General features: G+C 41.0%; 1 protein-coding gene across 1 annotated transcript in view; it reads left to right on the top strand.

The window, feature by feature from the left end:
* The window catches only part of SYNE1 (spectrin repeat containing nuclear envelope protein 1), a 357,645-nt gene that overhangs the window by 161,250 nt on the left and 169,913 nt on the right, over nt 1–26,482 (top strand). The window contains exons 52-66 of the mRNA XM_081140676.1: nt 2,606–2,897; nt 3,985–4,157; nt 6,838–7,147; nt 8,532–8,696; nt 10,333–10,689; nt 15,035–15,171; nt 15,395–15,572; nt 15,975–16,157; nt 17,872–18,015; nt 18,353–18,508; nt 20,067–20,231; nt 21,754–21,926; nt 23,183–23,336; nt 24,007–24,150; nt 24,966–25,130. Coding sequence (XP_080996802.1) covers nt 2,606–2,897; nt 3,985–4,157; nt 6,838–7,147; nt 8,532–8,696; nt 10,333–10,689; nt 15,035–15,171; nt 15,395–15,572; nt 15,975–16,157; nt 17,872–18,015; nt 18,353–18,508; nt 20,067–20,231; nt 21,754–21,926; nt 23,183–23,336; nt 24,007–24,150; nt 24,966–25,130 — 2,896 coding nt within the window. The remainder of the gene's footprint in view (nt 1–2,605; nt 2,898–3,984; nt 4,158–6,837; nt 7,148–8,531; nt 8,697–10,332; nt 10,690–15,034; nt 15,172–15,394; nt 15,573–15,974; nt 16,158–17,871; nt 18,016–18,352; nt 18,509–20,066; nt 20,232–21,753; nt 21,927–23,182; nt 23,337–24,006; nt 24,151–24,965; nt 25,131–26,482) is intronic.

Genomic DNA, 26,482 nt, shown 5'->3' with positions numbered 1-26,482 from the left:
AATGATTGTGCAGAGTTTTCTATGGCAGTGTGGTACTCTGGAGAGAGCATAGTAATGGAGGTAAGGAGATGGTCTGCATCTTTGTTCTACCTCCCTTTGCTCAACAAATTGGATAGGACACTCATTTCCTGTATTTTTTAACATTAGCCTTTGAACATTGTGATGATAATAATAATGTAGTTTCTTCTCAGAGATTATTCTAAAGATACAAGGTGATTAAAAGATACTCTTCACTTACAAAAATAATGCTGTAGATCCCAAGTTCCATATATTCTTTATACTCTCAGCCTCCAGTCCCATTTCCAATTCACCCCAATGAGGTATGGTCATTAAGTCTGACTGTCTTAGAGGTTCCTCTTCTCTCCTACAGTATTTGTCTCTTCCATACTTCTCAAATGAGCAAATGATTCTGACTTCTTTGCCAGTCCACGTTCTCTGGCCCGACTTTCAGCATGTTGCTTCCGAAATTCATGCTTCACTCCTGGCATTTTCAGTTACTTTGGTGGAACTCTACCTTTGGAAGATGGGACACTTTCCATCAGGAAAGTGCAGTTTGACCCAAAACTCCTTCACTATCCTCTTACAGAGTTGGCACACGCATCTGTGAAGTGATACAGGCCAGCACCCAGCCTGCTTATCAGACAAATCAACAGTGATAAACTGACTAAAAACTGCCTAATTCAGATGACACCCATTCCCTGTTTTCACTGAGTCCTCTTTTTGGTCAAATATGTTGAGTGTTCCTAGTCTTGAAAAACAAACATGCAAACAAATGCACAAACAGAACCCATACTGACAACTATTGTGGGTGCTAGTTTGATGACAATTATAAAATTTCCCTGGGATGCGTTGGCCCCATCTCTGAGCCCTTACCATGGGGTAAACTTAGTTGACTCTGTATACCCTAGCCCCCTACAGTGAGTTCCTCAAGGCCAGGGACCACCAGGTCTTTATCATCTATATACTCCCGTTATCTAGTATAATGTCAGAAAAATAGAAAATATTTGCTGAAGTAACAGAATAATAGTGTCATTCTAAATATATTTCTTTCTGAGAGTTACAGTGCACTTTTTTTGCTTTTAAAATATTGACTCTTGCCTAGATGCAATATAACATGACCAAGCCTGCTTCTCTCCTTCTTCCAAACTGTTTAACTTTACATATTCTTCTTGAGCAGTTACTTTCTGATGTTCCATGACCAGAAGCTAAGAGTTCTTAGTGTGTTCGTTCCCAGGTTCCCTCTAACGGAACACTCCCAGTGCTGGTCACCCAGGTGCTCCAGCTGGGTCACCTGGCCCCTCTCACTTGCTTGCTGTTTGCTCCTCCCAGTCCTCTCTTTTTCGTTTGTTTTTACCATCATATTTCCAGTACACACATCTTGATGGGATGCCCTGTATTTTTTAAAAGTACTCAGACTTGAGACTCATTGAATTTTTATTATCGTTAAGCAATTCTTCTTAAAATAACACGTGGTATCTGTTCTCGTGAATATCATGTAACTCACATCATTGCTTACGCCACCTTCTTGTCTCATCAAACATACTATAAGAATAAAAAATGTATTTGAGAGAAGATATAATATTGTGTATGTCATGTTATCTCACAGAGGCTCATGGGATGCCATTTACATAGTAACTGCTCAGGAAAAAAGAGAGCTCGTAGGAGATAGATCATGTATCGTTTTTCTAGTACTCAGGATAGCTTTTGTTCAGACAACTGCACTCTCCCTCCTGGTATCGCAGGCATCTCCTGAGGGAGGTGCTGAGCTTAATCCAGAACCTGTCAAACAGGATGCAGCCAACCCAGCCACGTGTGGTTACATTTTCCCTTGAGCTAATTAACATAACTAAACTGAGATGAGCAGAGCACCTGAGAGACAAGAACGACGCCCTTAATTAAGCACTCATAAAATGGCCGATTGAAGGAATTTTGTGTGTGCATTTCATCTCTGCCAAACATTGGGTTGGGCCCTGGGGACAGGAGATGATTGTGATGGCCCGGGTTCTAGAGGAGAAAGTCTTGTGCATTGAGACAGACACGGTGTAGGGGTGGCAGAGGTGCCCAGAGGAGGAGACCTGCACGCCCCACCCTCCCCACCCTCCCCACCCTCCCCGCCCTCTCCACAGCCATCATCCTGCTTCCCAGGCATGGGACACCTGCACTGAGCTTTGAAAGGGGCAGCTAGAAAGGAAGCAGAGGAGAGCAGAAGGGTTTTCTCACAGGAGGAGCCTCTGTGTATGTATAAAACAGCTGAGGCTTGCGGGTGTTTCCACAAGCTGCTCATAATTAGAGCCTTCGATGGGAATGGAGAGATACTGGAGGTGGCTGGAGAGGCAGGCTGGTCCTTTCTGAAGTGAATTCCTCGGGATGCACTGGGCTTGGATCTAGGCAGGGCATGGATTAAATCACGTCCCTGGATGGGTATTAACTACGCTTGGAGAAACTGTAGGAGAAGCAAGTGCCAGGGCCCACCCCAGGCTCTTCATTTTAAAGGCATGTCAGCTGTGAGCTTTTGTCTGGTGACTGCTCCAGTATCAACAAACCTTTGTCACTCCCTGGCACTCCAGAAAGTTGAGTTAATTTTTTTCTGGTTGTTTTTTTTTAGAGAGTCTCTAGACAAGCTCTCCCAGCGAGGGCAGCTGCTCAGCGAGGAAGGCCACGGTGCAGGGAAAGAAGGGCGCCTGTGCTCGCAGCTGCTCACCAGCTACCAGGGCTTGGTCAGGATGACCAAGGAGAAGCTGCGGGGCTTCCAGGTGGCCCTGCAGGAGCACGAAGCACTGGAGGAAGCCCTGCAGAGCATGTGGGCCTGGGTGAGGGGCGTGCAGGACAAGCTGGCCTGTGCAGACAGCACCGTGGGAAGCAGAGACACCCTGGAAAAACGGCTGTTACAGATACAGGTACGCGGCTCCGGCCAGACACTCCCGTGCCTCAGGACTGATGTGATAGATTCACAAATGGTTGAGTTGGGCCTGATCACTCTGTGAGCCTCTCTCTAAAGGAGGATTAGGTGGGTGAAATGGAGCAATTGGGCAAAATGGATTTGAAGGGGATCATTTTTTCCCTTTGTAATGGAAAGGAATATTTTTGTTTTAATAGCTTTAAAATAATTTTAAATTTTACTTATTAAACATTAAGAAAATGTTATGAAATAAATACCTACCTTACTCCAAGCACTATGCAAGTTGCTGGGGATATAAAAATAAAAATTAGTCCTGGCTTTCTAGGAGTTCAAGTCAGTGGGAGGGACCAACTGTAATTGTCACTTGCAGTACAACATGTATGTAGGGGCCTGACTGAAGCCAGCAGGGGTGGGTGGGAAGCACAAAGGAGACCACCTGCCCAGACTACAGTCAGTGAAGGTGACCTTGAAAGACAGAAATTAGCCAGGCAGTGAAGGGAGGGGACTGTTAGGCTCTTGACAAGAGTGTTCTCATTTTCAAAATAGTTCCTTTTTTCTCTGAAACCAAATTTCAGTGAAGTTACAATGCCTGGGCAAGTAGCCCAAGGTTTCCCAAGAATTTAAATTGGAGTTAATCCTTACTCCCAGACTCCCAGATCTCTAATGTTTAATTCAAGTATTATATTGCAGTAAAGTCCAGACTTTGTTGTTGTTGCTGTTTTCATTTTTTTTATTGTTGACACTACTATAGATGTCCCCCGTTTTCCCTCCTTTGCTCCCCTCCACCCCTGCCCCAGCCTTTACCACATTGTTGTCTGTGTCCATGGGCTATGAATCTATGAACATATGTTCTTTGACTGATCTCTTCCAGTCCCCCGGCCCCTCCCCTCTGACACCTGCCAGCCTGCTCCATGTATCCAGGCCTCTGTCCTATTTTGTCCCTCGGTTTATCTTGTTTGTTGCTATTTTGTTTTTAAGGTGAGTAAGATACTCCCTACCTTGATTCTCATGGGAAGCGTCATTGTTTTTTAAAATATCAGAAGACTTTATATCTCTACCGACACGTATTCACTCTTCTTTTCTAGGATATTCTCCTGATGCGAGGTGAGGGAGAAGTGAAGTTGAATATGGCCATTGGCAAAGGGGAACAGGCCTTGAGAAGTAGCAACGAAGATGGTCAGAAGGCGATTCAGACCCAGCTGCAGACCCTCACAGATGTGTGGGCCAACATCATGACCTCCTCCGTCAATGCCCAGAGGTACACAGCCCACTTCCAGTGTTTACTTCCCTAAATAAAGCCCAGCAGCTTAGTAGAATGATGGAGCAGTGCCCATGACACCCTGTGATAGAGTGACCAAGCATGTGATTTCAGCTCGCTGTATGTTACTTTGTCTTTGCCTAGATTGTATTTTCTGTAATGGCAAAGACTGGTTTTGTTTGTTTGCTTGCTCTGTGTGTGTGTGTGTGTGTGTAATATTTACATCTCCCATAATATCTCATAGAATTTTGCTCACAACTTGGGCACAGTAAAATACTTCCTTTCAAGTCATCAATGCAAGGATACATGGTCTTGAATAACTTCAATATGTTTTCACTTTTTAATGACACATTAGGGAAATTAAGTTGTTGGCAACTGTGGAACTTAAGTATAAATCTTTTTCTCAACCCAAAGTAATATCACCCACATTGAGAGTGGAAGGGGGGTTGACTGTAACAGGGATGGGGCATCCCTGGAACTTAGTGGCTGAGGCCAGGAGAGCTAGTGTCCTTCAATGTGTGGGACATTCCCACACAAGCAACAGTGAACCCACCCCGGATGCCTGTAGAGCCCTGTTGAGAAGCACTGCACAGGGGCTGCTGAGAAAGTAGAGAAGATACTGGTTGTTACAGTAGGTGTTGTTGTTGCTGTTATATTTATGAGTGGAAGATTTCTACCTTCCTCCCTCCCCTGAGAGTCTCCACAAATAATCTGGCTGGCTTGTTGGACAAATAACCATCAGTCAGAATTATATTAAAATACATTCCAGGAGCCATATTCTGAAGGCTATATACAGGGAGTCCCCCCAAAATGTATACACGCTGTAACAGTTGATAGCTCAATTTTGGAAATGAAATGTATTTTAATAAACATGGCCTTTATGATTATTCAAAGTGTGTGTACACATATTGTGGTTACCCTATATACTGTCAGATCACCAAAGAAGTGTGTTCTCACTGTGATCAAAATCAATAGATAAATAAAAAATTAAAATTCATCACGAAACAAAAAAACTGCAATTGCCCACTGCGATGCAAAAATGAACCATGGTTTCAATTACAATTTGGGAGGTTGTATTTTGCTTTGGTTTGTTTTTTCCTTTAATATGGAGCATCAGCAGTAACTCCCAAAGTCAGCAGGATTTTGAATCTTAGTAATAACTCAAACTGGTTAGCAAAGGAAAAAAAAAATCAGATCCTGTGATTCTACTTTTTATATAGTAGACCAGGCTTCCCAATGCTTGGCAATAGGCCAGCTTGGTAAAAGTGAACAGGAACATGGGTGAATATTTTTCAGATGTTAGAATAAAATGTTAAATACAAAAAGTAGATTCAAATACTTGGTCCTTCTCTTTCAGCAAGAAATTAAATTTGACAACTACATATTGAGCGGTAGCAATGCTCAAATTGCAGTGGGTAATTGCAGAGGTTTTTTGTTTTGTTTTGTGATTTTTTTTTTCTGTGCTAAAATAATGAAACAAAACAAAGTACTTTTTACCCTCTAAGTGCTGGGAGGCTAAGGTAGGGTACATTCCAGAAAAACTCTGACTCAGATTGTGTTACTAAGACTATATAAAACTGTAGAACAGGGGTAGGGAACTGTTTTTTTTGCCAAGGGTCATTTGAATATTTATAATATCATTTGAGGGCCATACAGAATTATCAACTTAAAAATTAGCCTGCTGTATTTGGTCAAACATTCAATTAGCTCACCCCTGATGTGATGCCTGGAACTGCTTGCTTTTCTTTGGTGAGGCCTTGGCAGGGCCAGGCCAAATGATTTCACAGGCCTCGGATGTTCCCCACCCCTGCTGTAGAAGAAGGCTGGGGCTGGGGTGACTTCTGGGGAGATAAGATTGATTTTGAGATTCTAGAAAACTATTTGAGGAAAGAATAAGACTTTCAGCATGTATGATGAGGTTCCTATTGATGCAAAAGAAACAATTTGAGCAAATGCTGGAAGTACATCTCCCATAGATATAATTCCAGGATTACAAGATTGTATGCAACAGAGGCTGGGAAGGGTCACTAAAGATGAGTTTAGAATAGTTTTAGAGCTGAATACTTTAAAATTTTAGAATGCCAGCCTAGAGAGCCTTTTTCTTGACTATCTAGAGAGCTGTTTGGTTGATTATTACATTTGTGATTATATTTCTTGTATTATAAATACATTTAGCCTTCATTCCTTCATGCATTCAACACTAAACATTGTGCATCTATATCCGTTAGTGAAAATCAATCTAGTATATTACTTAGCCAAGAAGATTACCCTAAATTTTAAATTCCAGTCAATATATAGTTGACATCTGATTTTAATGATAAACTGAGTCCAAGAAAATTAAGAATTTATATATATTAAATTGAATTGATGCCCCAGTGTTTATTTTTAACAATACAACCCATACATTTGCCTACTTATTTAGCACAATTATTATTTGGAAATCAAATCTCCAGTTGCATATATAACTACAACATCTTAATCAAATTTTGACACAGATTCACTCTCATTTGAAGAAACTGTGATGTGGGTCAGAAAAGTAGTGCTTCTCCCTGCCCTTAAAAGCAGCAGCCTCACCACTTACAGTAGCATTCAGTAAGACAGCTTACATGGATGCAGTGCCCTCCTAGTTGGCTTCCAGTAGAGATGTCAAGATAACTTATTTTTATAACGTTAATTCTAGCACTTTAGAGTCTGTGATTAGCCAATGGAATGACTACCTAGAGTGTAAAAACCAGTTGGAGCAGTGGATGGAATCAGTGGATCAAAAAGTAGAGCATCCCCTGAAACCACAGCCAGGGCTGAAAGAGAAGTTCTCCCTTCTGGACCACTTTCAGTCCATTGTCTCCGAGGGAGAGGATCACACCGACGCCCTAAACCGCCTCACTGCCAAGTCCAGGGAGCTCTACCAGAAGACTGAGGATGCGACTTTCAGGGAAGCAGCTCAAGAGGAACTGAAAACACAGTTTAACGATATAATGACTGTTGCCAAGGTTAGTGCTTTATATTGAAGAAAAATCGTCAGGGTCAGGTAGAGAATACATTATGGGTTGAATTATTGAGGAATTGGCTGCTCTAAAATTATTTGTGCAGGTATTATATAAAGATAATTTCTCAACTGTGGATGCCCATGACTTTTTCCTTCTGCAATCTTGGGATTATTTTTTATTCTTAATTTTATGATTTTATCCACTTAAAATGTTAGTCAACCTATTTTATTTTTCAAAATTGTTGAGCCTCAGATATCAGTGTTTAAAAGTTCTTTATCTTTTGCTGCCACTTATATTTGTTATAGGAAATGCAAGTCCACTTACCTCCCAGATTTCAATCACATACAAAACATTGTTGTGTTCATTTCCCATCTGAGCACAAACTGCATTTCCCTCTTCTCAGACATATAGGCTCCTTCATATAATATGAAGGTAATTTTAAATTTTCTATCAGAATCTTGACTTTCCTTCATGATTTCTTTTGTATATTTGTGACAAGGTTAAAGAAAAGGAGGGAGAGTTTTTTTCCTGTTTTTAGTTTTCCTTTTGGGAACTCCCTTTGCGTTATTAACAATTATTAACATATGTATTTGCTCACCTTAATTTTTATTTTGTTAGTGTTTTAAAATAAAACTCAAAAAGACCTAAATCTGCATGCTGACTTGGTCCCTTCTTGGATGTGTGACTTTGAGCACATTCCTGAATTTCTATAACGTGCGCAATGTCCTTTCCTATACAATGGTGATAATAGGATCACATCACAGAGCTTCTGTGAGGGTGGAATGAGCAAATGCATTCAACGGGCTGAGCTGAGTGCTCTACGAAAAGCTGACACAAATAATTTCTTAAATAAGAAGAGTTACTATAATAATAATAATTATTATTATTTTAAAATATATCTTCATTGATTTCAGAGAGAGGAAGGGAGAGAGAGAGAGAAACATCAATGATGAGAGAGTCATTGATCGGCCGCCTCCTGCACGCCCACGACTGGGGATCGAGCCCGCAACCCGGGCACGTGCCCTGACCGGGAATCAAACCGCAATCTCCTGGATCCTAGGTTGATGCTCAACCACTGAGCCACGCCGGCCGGGCTATAATAATAATTATTAAGTGGGTGATGAGTGGGGGATGATAGTCAGTATTCATTAAGCATAGCTTCTTATGCAAAGCTAGACATAAGTACAATTATAGGAAATGGTTCTGTCCTCTACATCTTTTAGTCTAAGATTTTGTGTTTCTATTTGAAGATAGTAAACACAGAGGAAATTCAAGAATAAGAATGAAGGCTCCTGGGGTCATAAGAGGCCAGTATGAGCCCGGTGACTTTCTGATTCAGATGCTCTGTAGTGACTGCTGCTAACATGGCCCTTACTTCGCTCACTAGGACAAAATGAGGAAAGTGGAGGAGATTGTGAAGGACCACCTGATGTATCTGGATGCCGTGCAGGAATTCACAGACTGGCTCCATTCGGCAAAGGAGGAGCTTCACCGGTGGTCGGATATGTCTGGAGATTCATCAGCCACCCAGAAAAAGTTGTCTAAGATCAAGGTTAGAAAGTGGACGGATATTAGAGCGTCACTGATTCATTGGTTCTTGAGGCCTGTGATAAAGATTCTGTAGATAAGATTCTCTTATTTAAAATGTTTCCTTCCTCTTTTCTCTTTGTTGGTGTTTCTTACCTTGCACCTCATGAATTCTAGACTTAATCAAGAGGGGGAAAGGAATTCGAACCACTTGACTCTGAGCAGAATGAACGCTGTCCGCGTGTGCTCATGCGCGCGAATGTGCCCACTGCCATAGCGCAAGCGGCACAATATACGCCAGCCTGGAGCTGACAGAACCGGGTATCATTTTCCAGCACAGTGGCAGAAAAGTTTGTATAACAACTGAGTTAAAAGTTTTTGAACAATAACTTGGAAATGTCATTCTAGGTGTTTTATTCTGCTTTTCTAGCCAACAGCACAACAGCAAAGTGAAAGACAATACTTTAAAGGACATTAAAATTATCACCTGTAAGGGCAACGTAAAGCAAAAAATTTCACGCAACTCAGAGAACTACAGATCTTTGTATCTTTTAGTTATTTCTGGCAACTTGAATAATACATTGCAATCATTTCCCCCTGTGGAAAGTAATAGAATTTAATCTAAAAAACAAGCAGTGATGAAATCCTTAACAGTTATGTTTTAGATGAAATGTTGGGCATTAATAGTGTAACTGTGGTCAGGAATTTGAGACTCAAATTGTGGTCTAATCTCTAGAGATCAGAACATAAAAATCATGAAAGCAATAGATGATAAGAGCAGTAATAACCACATTTTTAACTCACTTCTAAGGGCTTATCTTATTTAAATCTTAAGTGACCGTGAGGGTTTTAAATGAGATAATCACATAGAGGCCATTTTTACGTTTTTATTATCTGTGTGACCCTTTAAAATACTTCTTTGACACATTTCTCAGTAATATTTTAATTTATTCATCCATCCATCCACTTGTAAGCTACCATCTTGTGGATGAAGGCAAAAATGGGCTAGAGACCCTGAGCAGAGCCCAGCCCTGCTGCAATCCTCCTTCACTTGTCTGTCAATTTAGGGCAGCAATTTTCAACCGGTGTGCTGCAAGAATTTTTAAAACATGCAGTCCCTGACTATTCAGTCAGGGACACTGACCTCTTTTCCCTTAGATTGTCAAATAAAAAAAAAAATGTCAACAGCCAACACAGTAGCTGTCCAGTGTAAATGAATCAAAAGTATACCTATTTTCTTATTAGATCGGCAAAAAATATATTTTTTGGTGTGCCACAGAATTTTAGAAATTAGTGTATGTGCCATGAGATGAAAAAGATTGAAAATCGCTGAATGAGGGAGAAATAAGGATTTGCATATTTATAGGAGCAATGCACTACTGGCCAAAGCAGTTCCACATACTCAAACAGGGCCTGATTTCAGGGTCCCTGTTGGCCTTTTCGGGATGTTTCGGATTCCACAGCTTATCTTGCCACCAGCCTCGGTGCCCAGGATGAGAATTCTCTGCTATTATAACTTAGGGGTGGGCGGGTGGACTGACTGTGGCTCCCTGTAGCACACTTGCTGAAACTTCCTAGCAGGACAGGGTCACCCTCTGTACATATTTGGAAGCGCGCTGCGACTCAGCCTCCTCGGTTGCCATGGCGATATTCCATTACAGGCGCTGATGGATTCCAGAGAGACCGGGGCAGGCCGCCTGAGCAGAGTGGAGTGTCTGGCTCCCGCAGTGAAACACAACACAACGGCCGGCGGGAGTGAGCTCATGGACACGGAGATGCAGGCCCTGCGGGCCGACTGGAAGCAGTGGGAAGACAGCGTGTTCCAGGCGCACAGCAGCCTGGAGAACCTGGTCAGCCAGATGGCCCTTTCGGAGCAGGAGTTCTCAGGCCAAGTGGCCGAGCTGGAGCAGGCCCTGGGGCAGTTCAGCACCCTTCTGACAACGTGGGCTCAGCAGTTAGCCCTCCTGGAAGGCAAGAACACAGACAAGGAGGTCGCGGAGTGCTGGGCCAAGGGACGGGTAAGTCGGCTTCCTGTTTTCTGGTGGTGACTGTGCTAAACATTTGGTTTGATTCTCATGGTTGCTGAAAAGGAAAAAAAAAATTCTTACTAAAAACACAGCATTCATACTTGGAAAAAATAAGCATTTCTAATTAAATTTGCAAATCAGATCTGTTTTCTTTTCTCATAAATCAAACTATTGTAGGACTAAGGTTAGAGGAGAGAGGTTATTCTCTACCCTTGAAAACAGTTACTGTTGGTGGAAATATTCCACTTGTGTTCTTATGGTGCAAGAGTTTGTAATCTCGTGTTCAGCCATTCAGCCTGAAAAATGGCCTGTGGGTAGAGGCATAAATGCACGAAGAGTCATGGCTGTTTTCCTGCCAGAGAATTATTGCCAACAATTCAGTGCTTGAATTTATAGCTTTGAAAGAAACCCTTGGTAATCTCTGAAAACACAACTAATAGTTTTCACCCAGATTATCTCTCCTGTGTGTCGTTTTGATAATTTTGACAGCCGTGCTTGAATTGACCGGTCCACAGAACCCCTATGTCATGCTGATGGGTTGCCTTCTGGACATTTTTTTTTAAACTAACGACAGCTCCTTCAGAATGAGAGAAAAGAAAGCATGAAAGGGATACCGAAGATTGGGCAGAAGCTGGAAATCCTTTCTTTCTTCACTGTTAAATGGGACCTTAGAAAGACTTTCTTTCGATATTTGCAGTTTAATAATGCTCTGAATCGTGGGTGTCCTTAAAAGGAAGTTTTAGTAAAGTAAACTTCTCTGTGTCTATTTATGTTATAAACATTTCAAAATATCTCCAGCCTGTAAGCAACTCACATAATCTTTCCAACATTGTCCTGTTTGAAATCAAGTATTTGGAACACATACAGTGTACCGCAAAGGAAAACTTTCTAACCGTCTCTTTATGCTATTTCATTTATAATGCTTGTAGGTTATATTTTTTTTCTGATTGCTTTCTTAACCTTCAGGCGTGAGCACCCAAATAAAGTGTAGAAAGCAGTCCTATAAAACAGGGACAAGGAAGTTGGTAATTATTTCATGTGGTCAGTATTATTCACTCAGAGATCAAAACAATCTGTTACCATGTTTTAGTCCTATTTTGTTTCCCTTCCAGTCCCTACCATTAATATGAATGAGTTTTTTTTAAAAGAAAGACTTGGTGGTTATTTAAATTATATTACTGTTCTGAGCTATCATTATTTCCTTATATTGATTCTGTTAGTAAAAATAATAGGTGAGGCCTACAGAAAGGTAATGCAAAAGTAAATGTTTTTAATGGTACAAACAATTGAAAGACAACAGCCCCGTGATTAGATCTATTTCCAGATTTGACTCTGGAGCACATACTTTTAGTGACAACACTATATTACCTCTAAATACTCAGATTTTCTCTTATTCTAATCATGTCATTTTATCTAAAAATGGGGATATTTTTAGAAAAGAAAGTATAATTATGTGATGGGATAAAGGTGTTTGTTAGCTAATGCTTTAGTGGTAATCATTTTATAATATATAAATGTACTGAATCAATACATTGTACACCCCAAACTCACACAATGTTGTATGTCAATTGTATCTCAATAAAGATGGGAACAGTTTTTCAAATTTTTTAAAAATGGAGATAATGCTCTCATTACAATGAAAGCATGGGGAAGTTTTAAAAATAATGGATTTGCTAGGGTTCATGTGGCTTTGTTTTGCTGTTAGAAAGGGCTTGTCATTGTTAACAATCATAACAATAATCACGAGCTTTCCCAGGTATTTACTTTCCCTTCTGCAATTAAATGATGATATTCAAGAAATCATTTTAGCCCTGGTCAGCGTGCTCAGTTGGTTGAGTGTCATCCCATGTACTCAAAGGTTTCAGCTCTATTCATGTCAGGGCACATGCCTGAGTTGCGGCTGGCTTGATCCCCAGTAGGGGGCATACAGGAGCCGGCCAGTTGATGTTGCACTCTCACATCGATGTTTCTCTCTTCTCCCTTCCTCTCTCCTAAAAATAAAAAAAAAGAAAGGAAAAGAAAGAAATCTTTTAAAAAATAAAAATGGGTCATTATCTATAAACTATATAAAATCATGTCACAAAAAATCTTGTTCGCTGTGTTTGCAAAACTCATATCTCTTAATATCCATAGGCTATTAGTGTTGGAAATATAGGAGTTTTCTTAACCTGCCTAACCTCTAAGGAAAAAAAAAATGCATCCCAGGACTTAACAGAAACACAGGTATATAACCTGATATTTACATAATGAAAGATTCTAATAATATCCTTTAATGTATGATAAAGTTATAGAAAAAAAAAATTAGTGTGAAATTTTGGTCCAGACTTTTCACTTTTGATTACACCTAATGCATAAGTGACTCATTTGAATCTCTGGGGTTTTTATTTACTACTTTGATGCGTGGTCAGGTTTCTTTAGTTCTCCTAATGCTCTTCCTTCAATAAAAGATTTAATGTGAAGTAAAATAGTAGTTACTAGTTTAGCATTTGGAGCTTCAGAGAGAAATTTTCTAAGTATTATTTATGAATTTTGTAAATAAAAATATTTTAGGTGCTTCTTGCCCAACACTAAGCTAAATAAAGAAGTTTAATGCTAAGAGAACACCATTCCTCCTCACAGAGCCACCTTCCTGGTAGAAAGGCCCACATCGTTCCAAACCATTGGGAACACTCAATAGTGAGGAGTGCCCAGAGGCGCTGTGTGTCCCCAGTGAGAAGCCCCTGAGAGGTGGGAAGGAGGGCAGAGAATTCTTAGGGGAGTCCTTATCTGAGCAGAGTCTTGAGGTATGGTCACAAATGGGCCGGGTGTGTGAGTGGAGGAATGCACCATGGTACAGAATTGCCGAGGAATGAGAAAACACAGGAGAGAAAGCTAGAGAACAGGATTCAGATTAAGAGGATACTGTGTCATTCTAGAAAGAAATGAGAAAGATGTAAATGGGGGCCGTGAGAGTCAGAATGCAAAGGTAACTGATTAAAAGGGCTCTCCGAGAGGTAGGACAGACCAGACCTCATTAGTGCCTGCATGGAGCCAGAAGGGAGCAGGCCAGGCCGTGGTGATGCTTAGTTCTCTGATTTAGATCAGTTGGAGGACAGTGGTTCCATTTACTAGGATAAGGAATGTAACGCAGACCTAGGTTGTTGAGAGGCGTGGTTTTCCTACAAATCTAGGCCATCCCATGATAAATATCTCTGAGAGTAAAAATAGGAACAGCAATGGCTCTCTGAGTGGTGACTCATCTTCCTGTCCCTCCTCTTAAATTACTATTGTTATTTTTCACCTTGGTGATACCATTATCCACACACTCCCATTTAAATATTTAGGAGTTATTTACCCGCTCATTTTCCTTCTAAGGCACTTATCAGTGTGCCAGAATATGTGCATTTGATACTCAGGATGTCATTTGCTCCTTGTGTGACAATCCTTTGTAAACTCTAGGACCATGGCCTTGATTTCAGAGGTGTACTTGTCACGTCCTAAGACTTTATTTGGATTAAAAATTCACAGGATTGTGATTATTCACGTGTCTCTCTCATCCGTTAAATTGTGAGCTCTTCAAATGCAAGAATCTTACCTTTAGTCATGTTGAGGGGTGGAGATGGTCCCATAATTCAGCAAAATGATTGGCACGTGGTAGACATTTAGCATATATTTGATGGCTCTATGAATGAAACTATAAAATGAATGAATTATTACTTAAATCAGACCTCCGGATTATAAGAGTTTCTTGATGTGAAAGTTAATTTTATGTATTGCACAAAATCGCTTGCTTTATATATGTACCAAAATAAGTGTTGCTTTGCTTTGAAATGATTTCTCTTTAATATTAAACAATGTACATATCTTCTGATGTCTTAGTTATACTTGTTTTTTAAATTTTTTTAAACTCAAAGGAAACTTTATTTAGTCTTATTTCTAAAGCAATCTAGTCTTTAAGTGAGCTGAGGTTAGGAGAGAAGAAAGAACATGAAACCTTCCAAAGGACAGAAGGTGCCCTGACCGGGAATCGAACCGGCGACCTTTCGGTGCATGGGGCACTGCTCAACCAACTGAGCCACACCAGCCAGGGCAGTCAGACTGTTTTTAAACAATTCAGGCTATTTTCTCTTTTCTTTTTCTTATTCTACTTTAAGTTATTTGGCCACTTGACCACTTGACTTCTTGGCAACATCTCATGCCTTTGTGACTATCCATGGCTCGAAGGCGATACAAGGCAGGATATATTTGCCATGGGGAATCCTGAAACTAGGCCTCATGATTTATGCGTCTACAGTATGAAGATGTGGAAATTACCTAATTTAAATGCTTACCCCTCTGTCTTTTTATTTCCTAATAGGAGATACTGGACGCTCTACAAAAAGCAGAGCCTAAGACAGAGGATCTCAAGTCTCAGCTGAATGAACTTTGTCGATTTTCCAGAGACCTGAGTCCATACAGTGGAAAAGTTTCTGCCTTGATTAAAGAGTATAATTGGTGAGCATGAACCTTATTGGTATTTAAAATATTTTCATACAAATAAGAAACTAGAAGTTTGTATATTTTAAAGTGTGATTTCAATATTAATAAAAATTAATCATTAAATACATTATTAAATGACATGATCACATACTCTAAAAATTGTTGATTTTATCAAACATTATTTTAATCTCCTTTATCATTTTTTTCTTTCATTAAATGCTTCCAATCATGGTTTTAGTCTGTGTTTGCAAGCATCCAAGAGCTGTCAGAATAAAGAACAGATATTACAGCAGAGATTTCGAAGAGCCTTCAAGGATTTCCAGCAGTGGTTGGTTAATGCAAAAATCACCACTGCCAAATGCTTTGATATACCTCAAAATATTAGTGAAGTTTCAACAAGTCTTCAGAAAATACAGGTAAGAGTGTTATTAACTAATTCTAATAATGATGCTTACGTGAATTTAAAAAGTGCCTCTTGATCGTTTTAGGAGCATATTAAAATTTTGTTTGAAACTCAAATTTCAAACAAATCCCTGCTAGCAATGATTGATTCATGTAGAAGAGAAACTAGTCCATTTGTATAAATGCAGGTAGATTTTTTTTTTTCATTTAAATTTCACAGTAACCACATCAGGTACATAAGATTATTATTCCCAATGTACAGATATGGTAAAAGAGTCTTCATCACTTAACATATACAATAAAAACTGTCTATTCCTTCTCTGTGATTTTATTGGAAAAAAAAAAAAGTAAGAAAATCAATGTATTTTAAAGCAGAGAGCATTTTACTTTGCCTAATCTTACATTTTTCTTTATAGGAGTTTTCATCAGAAAGTGAAAATGGACAGCACAAGCTAAACATGATGCTGTCTAAAGGGGAACTTTTGAGTTCTCTGCTGACCAAAGAGAAAGCTAATGGCATCCAGGCCAAAATTACAAATGCAAAAGAGGACTGGAAAAATTTTCATTCAAATCTCCACCAAAAGGAATCTACCCTAGAGGTATAATGTAACCAGCTATGTGGACACATTCTGTGTTGTCTGTTGGTGATGTTTAGTTAAACCACACTCTCAGTATACCAAAGTACCCTTGCAGTGATTTTGCTCACCCCTCTCTGAATACAAATGAATGACCAGACAACCCTAATAATAGCTCATGCTAGAGGTATGAGCCTCACTTAGGAATTAAGTAGCTTCTTGCATAGTAGAGGCTATTATCATAGACCATAAGGAACAACTGGTTTTAATTTTAAGCATATCAGCCTTTCCTTTGAAATCCCTTAGTTTTAGAAGTTGTTCTAAGAGAATAAACAGAAATATCTCTGTTAGGCTACAAAATGCTATGGATGAGAAAGCTTATTATAACTAATGCAAATATCAAGTAGAAGATTTTAGGAGTTAAGTGTGTAAAGAGACAATGTTTATACAATTTCATTCTGTCTAGAGACAACATAAGTTGAATTTATTGTAATCATAACATAATTACTGCCACAATGCAATTATTTCTTTCTTGTGAACCATCTGTTTTGTGTACCAACTCTTTTCTTGGAGGAAAATTTAGAGACATGGAGAATATTTTTTTCCTTTTAAAACAGCACTTCTTGGCAAAATACTTAATTTGATTATGACCATATAAATGTGAGATGGAAAAAAATAGTAACAGAGAATTAATACAAGAAAAAGAAAATGTGTATTTCCTCAGTTCTTTCCTAACCTAGAACCACTGTAGTCTCCTTCGTGGTGGTGGCTAGTCTCCCACGGCAAGCACCCTCCATGTATTAGGGAGACATAATCATGGCGCGGTGCCTAGAAATTTACTCTTAACTGCAGGGATCCTTAATGCAGTGTGGCATGAGCTCTGAGGCACCTGCTTTTGAAGGCAGTACATCTAGCATTGACAGCGAGATGATCTAATCCAAGAAATGTCCACGAGTAGATGGTAGGTCAGGAATAGCCTGCCTCCCTACCTTCCATGTTGTCTTTCCCCTCCCTCCCTTTTTCCATTCCTTTCTTCTATTAGTAAAACACGCATAATATTGCCTGTTATGTTCCATGCACTATATTAGGAATATGAGAGGGTTATTTTTTTCCTCTTCTCAGAGAACTCGCTTTCTAAAAAAGGAAACAGTATATAAAGAGGTGATTGCAATGTAATACAGGTATGTTCAGCATACGATAGTCATTCAAAGGATGCAATGCAGGTAATTCCACTGGGGAAGTCAAGGAAGGTTTCCAGAGAGGTGACATTTTAACTGAACGTTGAAGACTAAATGTTCTTTGAACTTGCCAAGGCTGATGTACATTTCGGGTAGAAAGGCCTGGATGTGCAGGTCCAGGGGTTATGTGCCAACAATAAACAGGACTTTAAGAAGTCTGACATCCACGTGGGGTTTTGGGGGAAGAGCAACAAAGAGAAGACTGGTGATGAAGATTAGGGCCAAATAGTGAAATGTGTTGTATACTAAGCAAATTGACCTTGACTCTCAACCAGGCCTGGGTAGTTAGGGAAAAGGTCATTTTTTAAAAGTAGGTCTATAAAAAGCTCTTAAAGGGTGTTCAAAAATCATACAGGTGCCAAGGTGCAGGATAGAATGTTCCAGATACTGGGAACAGGGAAAGAAGGGGAGGGGTCAGTAGGGCCAGATTGAATGCCAAGTGAAAGGCTTCGTTTGCCATTAAAGTTTTGTGCATGCCAATATTATCTGAAACCCTGTAGAATCTGAAGATCCAAATGAAGGACTTTGAAGTCAGTGCGGAGCCTGTGCAGGACTGGCTGAGCAAGACTGAGAAGATGGTGCACGAGAGCAGCAGCCGCCTGTACGACCTGCCCGCAAAGAGGAGAGAGCAGCAGAAGCTCCAGGTGAAAAGACTGGGCCGCAGGGCCGCGTCTCTCCCCCCGCCTGCGTGCATCCCGCATCCAGTGTCCAGGCGCCCCCGAGCACTTGGAACTCAATGATGCCGCCTTGAGATAGCCTGTCCCCTTTCCCTATTTCTGACAGATTTTATGTGTCCCGGCTTTCCTTTGAGGTGGATTTGTTTCCGTCCTACAGTCTCTACCGCGTGTAGCTTGGAGCTAATCAAGCCTCCGGGGCGCACCGATTGCTCGCCCGTGTTGATTTCTGTGCTCTTTGGGCCAAAGCTCCTTCGCGATGTGCTTTTCCCCAGCCTCTTAATAGTAACTTGCTTGTGCTTTTCAGTCTGTCCTTGAGGAAATAAACTGCTACGAGCCTCAGCTCAACAGGCTAAAAGAGAAAGCTCAGCAGCTGTGGGAAGGACAAGCTGCCAGCAAGAGCTTTGTGCACAGAGTGTCGCAGCTGTCTGCTCAGTATCTAGCGCTAAGCAATGTAACGAAGGTAACGCCCGCCATGTGCTGTGTGTGAGTGTGGGCCCGTGTCCCAAATCTGCAGTCTCAGTGGGGTTGTGCGGGTGTCGGCCTGGCAAGCCCAGGGCAGAAATAAGGCGTGTAAGTCTCTCCCAGCCCTGCAACATGAGTCTCGTATTTGTGCTGTGTCATCTCAATGTGGCTGTCCAAACAGCGAGGGAGGTCCCAAGGATTGAAGGGACTTCCAGTCTCCATTAGCGCACAGAATATTCCCTTTACACTGAATTGGCATGTTATCGGGAGCTTTTATTTTGAAAACTCAATGGATAAACATAAGGCAGAATTCAGTTTGGGCCTATGGAATCTAATTATTTTAGAAAAACAAGAATCCAAAGGAATTTAAATTTTAGTGGACAAAATAAAATGAGTTTGGGATCTTTTTTTCTTTTTTCAATTTCTCTAAACTCTTTATATTCATTACAGAGTAGTCAAGGATGTGTCGATTGAGATTTTAAGTTCAGTCAACAGAGCAGAGCTCAAAACTGACAATGACTTGTTTAACCGATTACATTTCTTTTCTAACAGCTTAGAAAACAGGAAATGGGAGCCCACTATGATCTCATTTAGACATTCAGCTGACATGACGCAGACTGATCTGATCTTGAACTTGGTGGGGCAAGCCTACTAGGAGCTTTGTGTAGCTTGTGACATTTGTTCCCTATATTTGTCTTTTGCATCTTCAGTCTTAGAATGTTGGGATCCTACTGTAATTTAGTCTCTTCTTTAATTTGGCATCCCCCATTTTAGCATGGACTTACTCTAATCTGCTAATTCAGATCCTCAATAAAACACCGTTGACACAGTCACACAAATATGGACTCAGAGTAAATAGACTATGTTTACACAAGTGCTTTTCCTCTGAATAGGTTCCTTTCTTTGTCTTTAGATGATCTGGCACATAGCTAGAATTAGAATTAAGTAAGGACCTCTTTCTATTCCTTTGTATTTATTTAGATACCAAATATCAATAGATATTTGAATGCTTGACGAGCTGTAAAATTATATTGATAAACTTCACTATGTTGGATATGAGTTGTAATTAATTTTTAAAAATCATATTTATGGCCTAACTTTTAAAATTTAGCGATATTACAAAAATCTCAGAAAATAAATTTTTTAGAACCCTTGCTAACAGTGGAGGTCATGTGGTATCAGTTCAGCCAAATGTGATTATGTGAAAGCTAGAAACCACTTTGATTGGTCTCCCAGACAAAGCATTAGAAAGAAATTTTACTGATTCTGAAAAAAATGAACCAATTGTCATCAAGAACAGCAACCAAGTTGAGGGACAGTAAATTGGAAATTTTAATTTTCTGATTTTCAACCCAATGAGTCTCACACTTTTCCTATTTAGAAAGAGTTCACACATCTCTCAGGTTAATGCAGACACACATCACATCCGTGCAGCGTATGAGCCTATGGCCGATCCTGGTTATCTGAACGAGACAGTTAGCTTGCCAGTTTGGGTAGCTTCAGGCTGTGAGGGCTCTGTGGAATGGACAGCGGGAAACCGTGTCTGTCGTTTCCAGGAGAAAGTGTCAAGACTGGACAGAATTGTTGCAGAACACAATCAGTTCTCCCTTGGCGTGAAAGAGCTGCAAGACTGGATGACAGACGTGGTTCACATGCTCGACTCTTACTCCCACCCGACATCTGACAAAAGCGTGCTGGACAGCAGGATGCTCAAGCTGGAGGTATGCATTTCAGAAACACATCTCTAATGGACAGACTTTGTTTTCCTAAATTTTTTTATCCTGACCTGTGGATATATTTTATTGAATTTTAGAGAGAGACGAAGGGAGAGAGAGAGAAGGAGAGGGAGAGAAACATTAATGTGAGAGAGAAACACTAATCAGTTGCCTCCCGCAACTGGGGACCAAACCCATGACCTTTTGGTGTGTGGGACAACGCTCCAGCCAACCGAGCCATCCAGCCAGAGCCTCAAAATTTCTTAAGTCACCCTCTGTGTGGTAGTGTTATGTCACCCTCTCGCCACGGGAAATCTCAGAATGCTCTATGTGCACAGGGTGGGCAAGCCCAAGCCTTCCTGAATCATTGGAACAGGTTCAGACATAAATGCTTCACAAAAATAAAATAACTACCCAATGTGGTGATTTGCCTGAAAGCTGGTTAAGAAGCTAGTTTCAGATCGCATTGCTGACACGTTTATTCTGAGAAAGTATTTCAATGGAACATTTTATAGGGCGGAACATTTTCAATCGTGTTTAATTTTCTCGCCTGCCTATATCATGTAGTCAACTCTCCCATCCAACACAGTTTCCATTTATGGCAAAATAATGATTCTTCATTCACTTGTCTCTCATTCATATGTGGGTGTCTTCTAGGAGACTGTCACTCTGTCTTAGTACCGAGGATTCAGAAATGAACAAAGTGTAATCTTTGTCCTCAAGGATTTCAGCTGGAGGCTGAAACACAGAGAGCAATTATAGCAGATAGGGTCATGCTTATGGTTATAGACACAGAGTGGAGCCATGCAGGACGGATGGGTTGAGAGCCAGAGCAGGTTTCTGAAGAAGTCTGATACCTAAGCTGATACTTGAGAATGATGCCACATTCAAAAATTCTGAGCAAAAGCCAGAGTAAACAAACAGCATGGTATGTGAGAAATTGCCACCAATTCCTCCCTGAGGGTGATGAGTGGCTGAAGCTGACTCTGGAGGTTGGCAGGTCCAGGTCAGGGGGAGAGAGGAAGCTTTGTCTTTCAGGTGATGACACCAGTTTTGTAACTTTGATTCAGATTTCTTTCTTCAATAGAAAAAGATAAGTGCTTATGAAGAACTTGAAATATATAAATTAATAATATATAAAACAAGTCACAGTTCTTTGTTTGTTGGGCCAGAGACCTTCACATTTATAAATCTCTCCATCTGTGACTTTGAGAATTCATGAATTCTACTGTAGTCTATTTTCCTCTTATTAAAAACCAGTAAAATAAAACTTTAGTGGAAAGGAGGCATTATTCAGAGAAGAGTTGAGGCCTGCAAAGCCAAGGCCACCTGGAGACCAGTGGGTGACAAGTGACTGGTTACTGGCACTCAGCATCAGGTGACTCTCCCACCTTTCACCTGGTCAGCCTGAGAGATCCAAGGCTCAACACAAATGCATATCATTCTACAATCTCAGGAGCTCTGAGATACTGAAAGCCAGAAATGTTCAATATGCAAATGACAAAGGACCTCGTATTTGCTTTTACAGGCTCTGTTATCGGTGAAACAGGAGAAGGAGATCCAGCTGAAAATGATAGTGACCAGAGGGGAATCTGTCCTCCAGAGCACTGCCCCAGAAGGCATCCCTGCCCTCCAGCAGCAGCTGCAGAGTGTGAAGGACATGTGGGCTTCCCTTTTGTCTGCAGTGATCCGTTGCAAAAGGTAAGAGGAACCAAAGCCCACTACTGCAAAGCCATTGCTGAAAGAGCAGTGCAGCCACTCAGTAGCATTCTGTTCTGGGGCAGGCTGGCGCGCACTCTCCCTTTCCTTTTTTCTTATTAGAACAAAAGAAACTGGCAGGTACAATCTTGCATTTAGGTTGTTTGCAACATTATGCCTTGTGTACTATATCTACATGTTTAGCTTATTGGTGTCACTGCTTAAAAAGTTAAAGATAGATAAATGTTTCATCATGTAAAGATATATTAGTTAAAACCAAGTTGTTTCCTTGGGAGATCACCACAGGCAACACCAGTAGGGGATGGCAGATTGAGATGAGGAAGGGCAGGCAGCCAGTAAAGAGCATGTGGGCAGCTGGAACTGAATCCTGCCAGGCAGTGCTGGGAACCAGAGTAGAACATGTGCCTTGGAGTTACCTCACCCAAGAACAGGGCAGCTGGGGTGGCCAGGGGCAAGAATGCCTGGCCCTTACCTATATATCCCCGAAGCCGAGAGGGCATAGGGACCAGAGCGTGTCCTCAGGCCCGGAGGGCGTGGAGCTGGCCATGAGAATTCTGTTTTCGGGGTGCTGCAGCGGTGTGGTCCGGGGTACACCTGGGTGGAGCCCAGTGTTTGCTACAAAGCACCCAACCCATGGCAGTAAAATGAGGCACAGATGATCAAGGGAGTTAAAAACATAACCTCTGCACTGAGAGAAGGAAATACTCAATTTATCTGTAAGAGAAACAATCAGGTTTTAATCATTAGGCCAATACAGGAAATGTTAACCCTGTTTTTCCACTGTAATTCTCTGATTCTAATTCTCATGTAAGACAGTGGCCATGCGTGCTTTTGCTTGGTCCTTCCTTCTTGGATTAATTCCTTTCGCCCTCTCCCCTGAACGTCCTGCTCACGCTGATGGGGTTACGTATTGGTTCTCCCCCTGTCCGGAGTCTTGCTCAGCTCCATAAAAGCCTCGCTGGGGGGTCTCTCCGGGTTTTGCCCTAAAGCCTCTCCCGGCATCTCCTGTGACCCGATTGTTGACTCCAGGTTTTATACGCAGCCCCCCTGTCTGCCTGGTGTCCTGGGCTTCACTGTCCCTGGCCTCCTGAAGCTGTGCTTCCAGGGCCCCGGCTTAGATAAGCACCCCAAGCCTACCCCGTCCTGATCACTGTGTGCACTTCCTGCGGGTGGAGAGGAAGGGCAGACACAGCCGCAGCTCCTCAGTACAGACGGTTGTTCTTTCGCACACCTTTCAGCCAACTGGAAGGAGCCCTGTCTAAGTGGACAAGTTACCAGGATGACGTCCGGCAGTTTTCCGGCTGGATGGACGGCGTGGAAGCCGGCCTGAATGAGTGGGAGAGGCCGTGCGCGGAGCTGCGGGGCAAGACGGCCGCTCTCGGGAAGGCCAAGGTGGGGCTGGGTTCCCGAGTCCGGCTGTCTGTCCTCTGACGGCTTTTTCAGAATGCCACGGTCATGCACAGATGTGATCCCCTGCACAGTAAGATCAGGCTTTACACAGAAGAAACTAGGGGCTTGTGCCATCGTTTCGAATGGCTTCTGAAGCTAGACTTCTCTTTGTGACTATTTTATTATGTGGGTGAAGAGGGTCTCTTCCAGGGAAGCATCAATGATCTATATTTTATGATACACACCATTTAAAATTTGGGAACTTGTAATGTCTTTAGCCTACTCATCGTTAGGAAGTAAGAATGCTTTCTTTTTACCACATCCTTTTGTATTTCTACATTTGTATATTTTTCATAATGCTCATATTAGTACAGTACTGCATGTAAGGATTTTTAAATAGATACGTAGATAAATATTGGGGATATGTTCCTAAATCTTTTTTATGGATAGTAGTATTCCAACAATAAAACACACACACACACACACACACACACACACACACACACACACAGGGACACTCATATATAGAGATGGAGGGGTCTATCTATCCATGTACAAATGGATTACCTGAGATCATTTGTCAATTGTACAGTTAAAATATCTCAATATTATCAGTCTCACTGATATGATGGTAGATGCGTTAACTCCTTTATTATTTTTAAATGTTCTCTAGTTATTAACTGAAGAAGTGCTGAGCCACAGCAGCCTGCTGGAAACCATTGAGATCAAAGGGGCCAGCATGACAGAGCACTATGTCACCCAGTTAGAGCTCCAGGATCTGCAGGAGCGATACAGAGCCATCAGGGAGAGGGCCAAGGTACGGCTAACCCTGTTCCGTGTAGACTCACTGGGGTAGGAATGTTTGGAGCTGCGCTTACTTAAAGACTCCTTTATTTTTGGAAATGATAGATTTGTGGAAGCAGATAGAAGACAATGATGTAGCAGATAGCAAAATAAATATTAATGCTTTAAATAAACCGCTGGCAAAACCAAACAAAAACTTTCAAATAACGTTAGTATATGAAAGTTATTGAAAGAAAATATTTCTCAACTAGGAATTCCTAGAAATTTACCAAGTTAAGAAAAATTTTGAACACCGTTGTAACAAAGATTTATAAATGCACTAGTGTGGGTGGTGCTGTGAGTTTTCTAAAGCAGGAGATCTGCATCCATGATATCATTCTGCACTGAGGCCCCACAAATACAATAAAAGTAATTTTTCAAAGCACATCCTAGTTTATTAGACAAAGTACAAAGAAAAATCGATCCGCAGGGAGTCCAAATCCTTCCTTACGGTAATACATAAGAATTTCCCTTTTCTTCATAAGCCAAAGTGTATTTTTATGACAAATAAATTAATTCACTTTTTTAGTATGTTGGTGTTACACTTCACAAGGAATTCAGAGATCAGGACGTTAATTCAACAAAATCATCTTTAAAACTTCTTCTAATCCTAATATTATTTTTAAAATTTTACATAAACCTTGAACCTTCATTTATTTAGGAAACTATATTCCAATGATTTAATAATCATGCTTTTCTAAAAGTCCAACAGAGAGTCCTTACGGTACATTGAAGCTGCATGTAGTATTGTGTTCATTCCCATCTGATCATCTCAAATTCTAATGATAGGAAGCGGTGACAAAGTCTGAGAAACGGGTTCGCCTGCACCAAGAGTACCAGAGAGACCTCAAGGCATTTGAGGTTTGGCTGGGGCAAGAGCTAGAAAAGCTGGAGCAGCACTCAGTTCTTCAAGGTGATACCCACACTCACGAAACCACATTGCGGGGTCTTCAGGTAAAGTCTGTTTTATCTTAAAGCAAATCACCTTCATTCTGAATATGCAATTATTTTTTAACCAATGAGAAGTTAACAGGATCTTGAATCCTATACATAGCTAATACATATTAAATGACACTCTAGTAAGGTCTGATCTAGAGCATTCTGGGACCTCAGTAGTATTTACTAGTTGAGATCATTTAGTAGGTAACTTAAACCCAGTGAGACTGGGGCTTGAGGAGTTTGTTCCGTTACGATGGTGGCCTCTGGCAGGAATGGCTAGTGGTCTCATTTATGGTGTTGGTGGGCCCACCTATCCTTTGCTTCTTAAAAGATTCATTTAGATATGGGACATGGCATCCAGAGCCAATAGAATGTGATACTTCATAAAGTCAAACTGGTGGCACCATCTTGGGCCATCTGATTTCAACCAAAACTTCTATCGCTGGGGATACAGGTCCAAGGTCAGGGTCCTAGAAGAATGAATTAGAGGAGCTAGAGAAAGTACTGGTGCCCAGGCACAGGCTTCGATTCAGGGCAAGATGGCAGACCTAGTGGAAAGTGGTCCTAACCACTTTACTTAGTTATCATTTAGCATTTATTGACTGACTAATACAGTGCAGGCACTTGGCTAGCTACTGCAGGTAAAAACTATTAAAATATTATTGTTACCTTCAAAGGACTGTAATCTAATGTGAAATGCAGACTCACAGGTAGATCATTATAAACAATGTGATAAGGACAATAGTAAGCTAATGCAAGGAATCTTATGGGAGCATCAGAGAGGCCTTTAATCTACCTAGACAGATAGGTAGGGGTTGGGAGGTATCTCAAGAAGGGGATGCCAAGCATACATAGTGGAGAATGGGGAAAGGCCAGTGAGAAAACTCCATGTCCCATCAGCTGTGTGTTGGAACTTAGTGGCATGCTGTCAGCCCTCAACAGAATTGGTTCAGGATTGGGCAAGATGTACCTACAGCTTGCACAGATGGAAAAGGCAGGGACTGAGACAGTTATCACTAGTATATGAAATTCCTGGCTATTTCAGTAGGTCTCAGGAATAGTTGTAGGAGCACAAGGTTGAGGTTAGGAAGTTTAGATTCTAATCCTTGGTGGGACCTGACAGGCAACTTCAGGCAAGAAAGAACTTCTTTCACTTAGTTTTCTCCACAGAGTTGTTTGTGAAAAAGGATTATGTTAGATGGGGGAAAAAATGTATTTAAATAATGCTTCATTCATGAAATAAATATATAAGTTGGAAGGGTCATAATTTCATTCTTTTATTTAAGGATCTCGCCCATTCTGTTTTAAAGTAGCAGGATGCTCTGCTCTGCCAGGTTTCTCCGCCGTCATTTATTTTAGTAGAGCTG

This window comes from Miniopterus schreibersii, assembly GCF_964146895.1.
Source record: "Miniopterus schreibersii genome assembly, chromosome: 6".
Classification (NCBI taxonomy): Eukaryota; Metazoa; Chordata; class Mammalia; order Chiroptera; family Miniopteridae; genus Miniopterus; species Miniopterus schreibersii.
The sequence above is the reverse complement of the archived record's forward strand: the minus strand, read 5'-3'. Positions and strand labels throughout refer to the sequence as shown.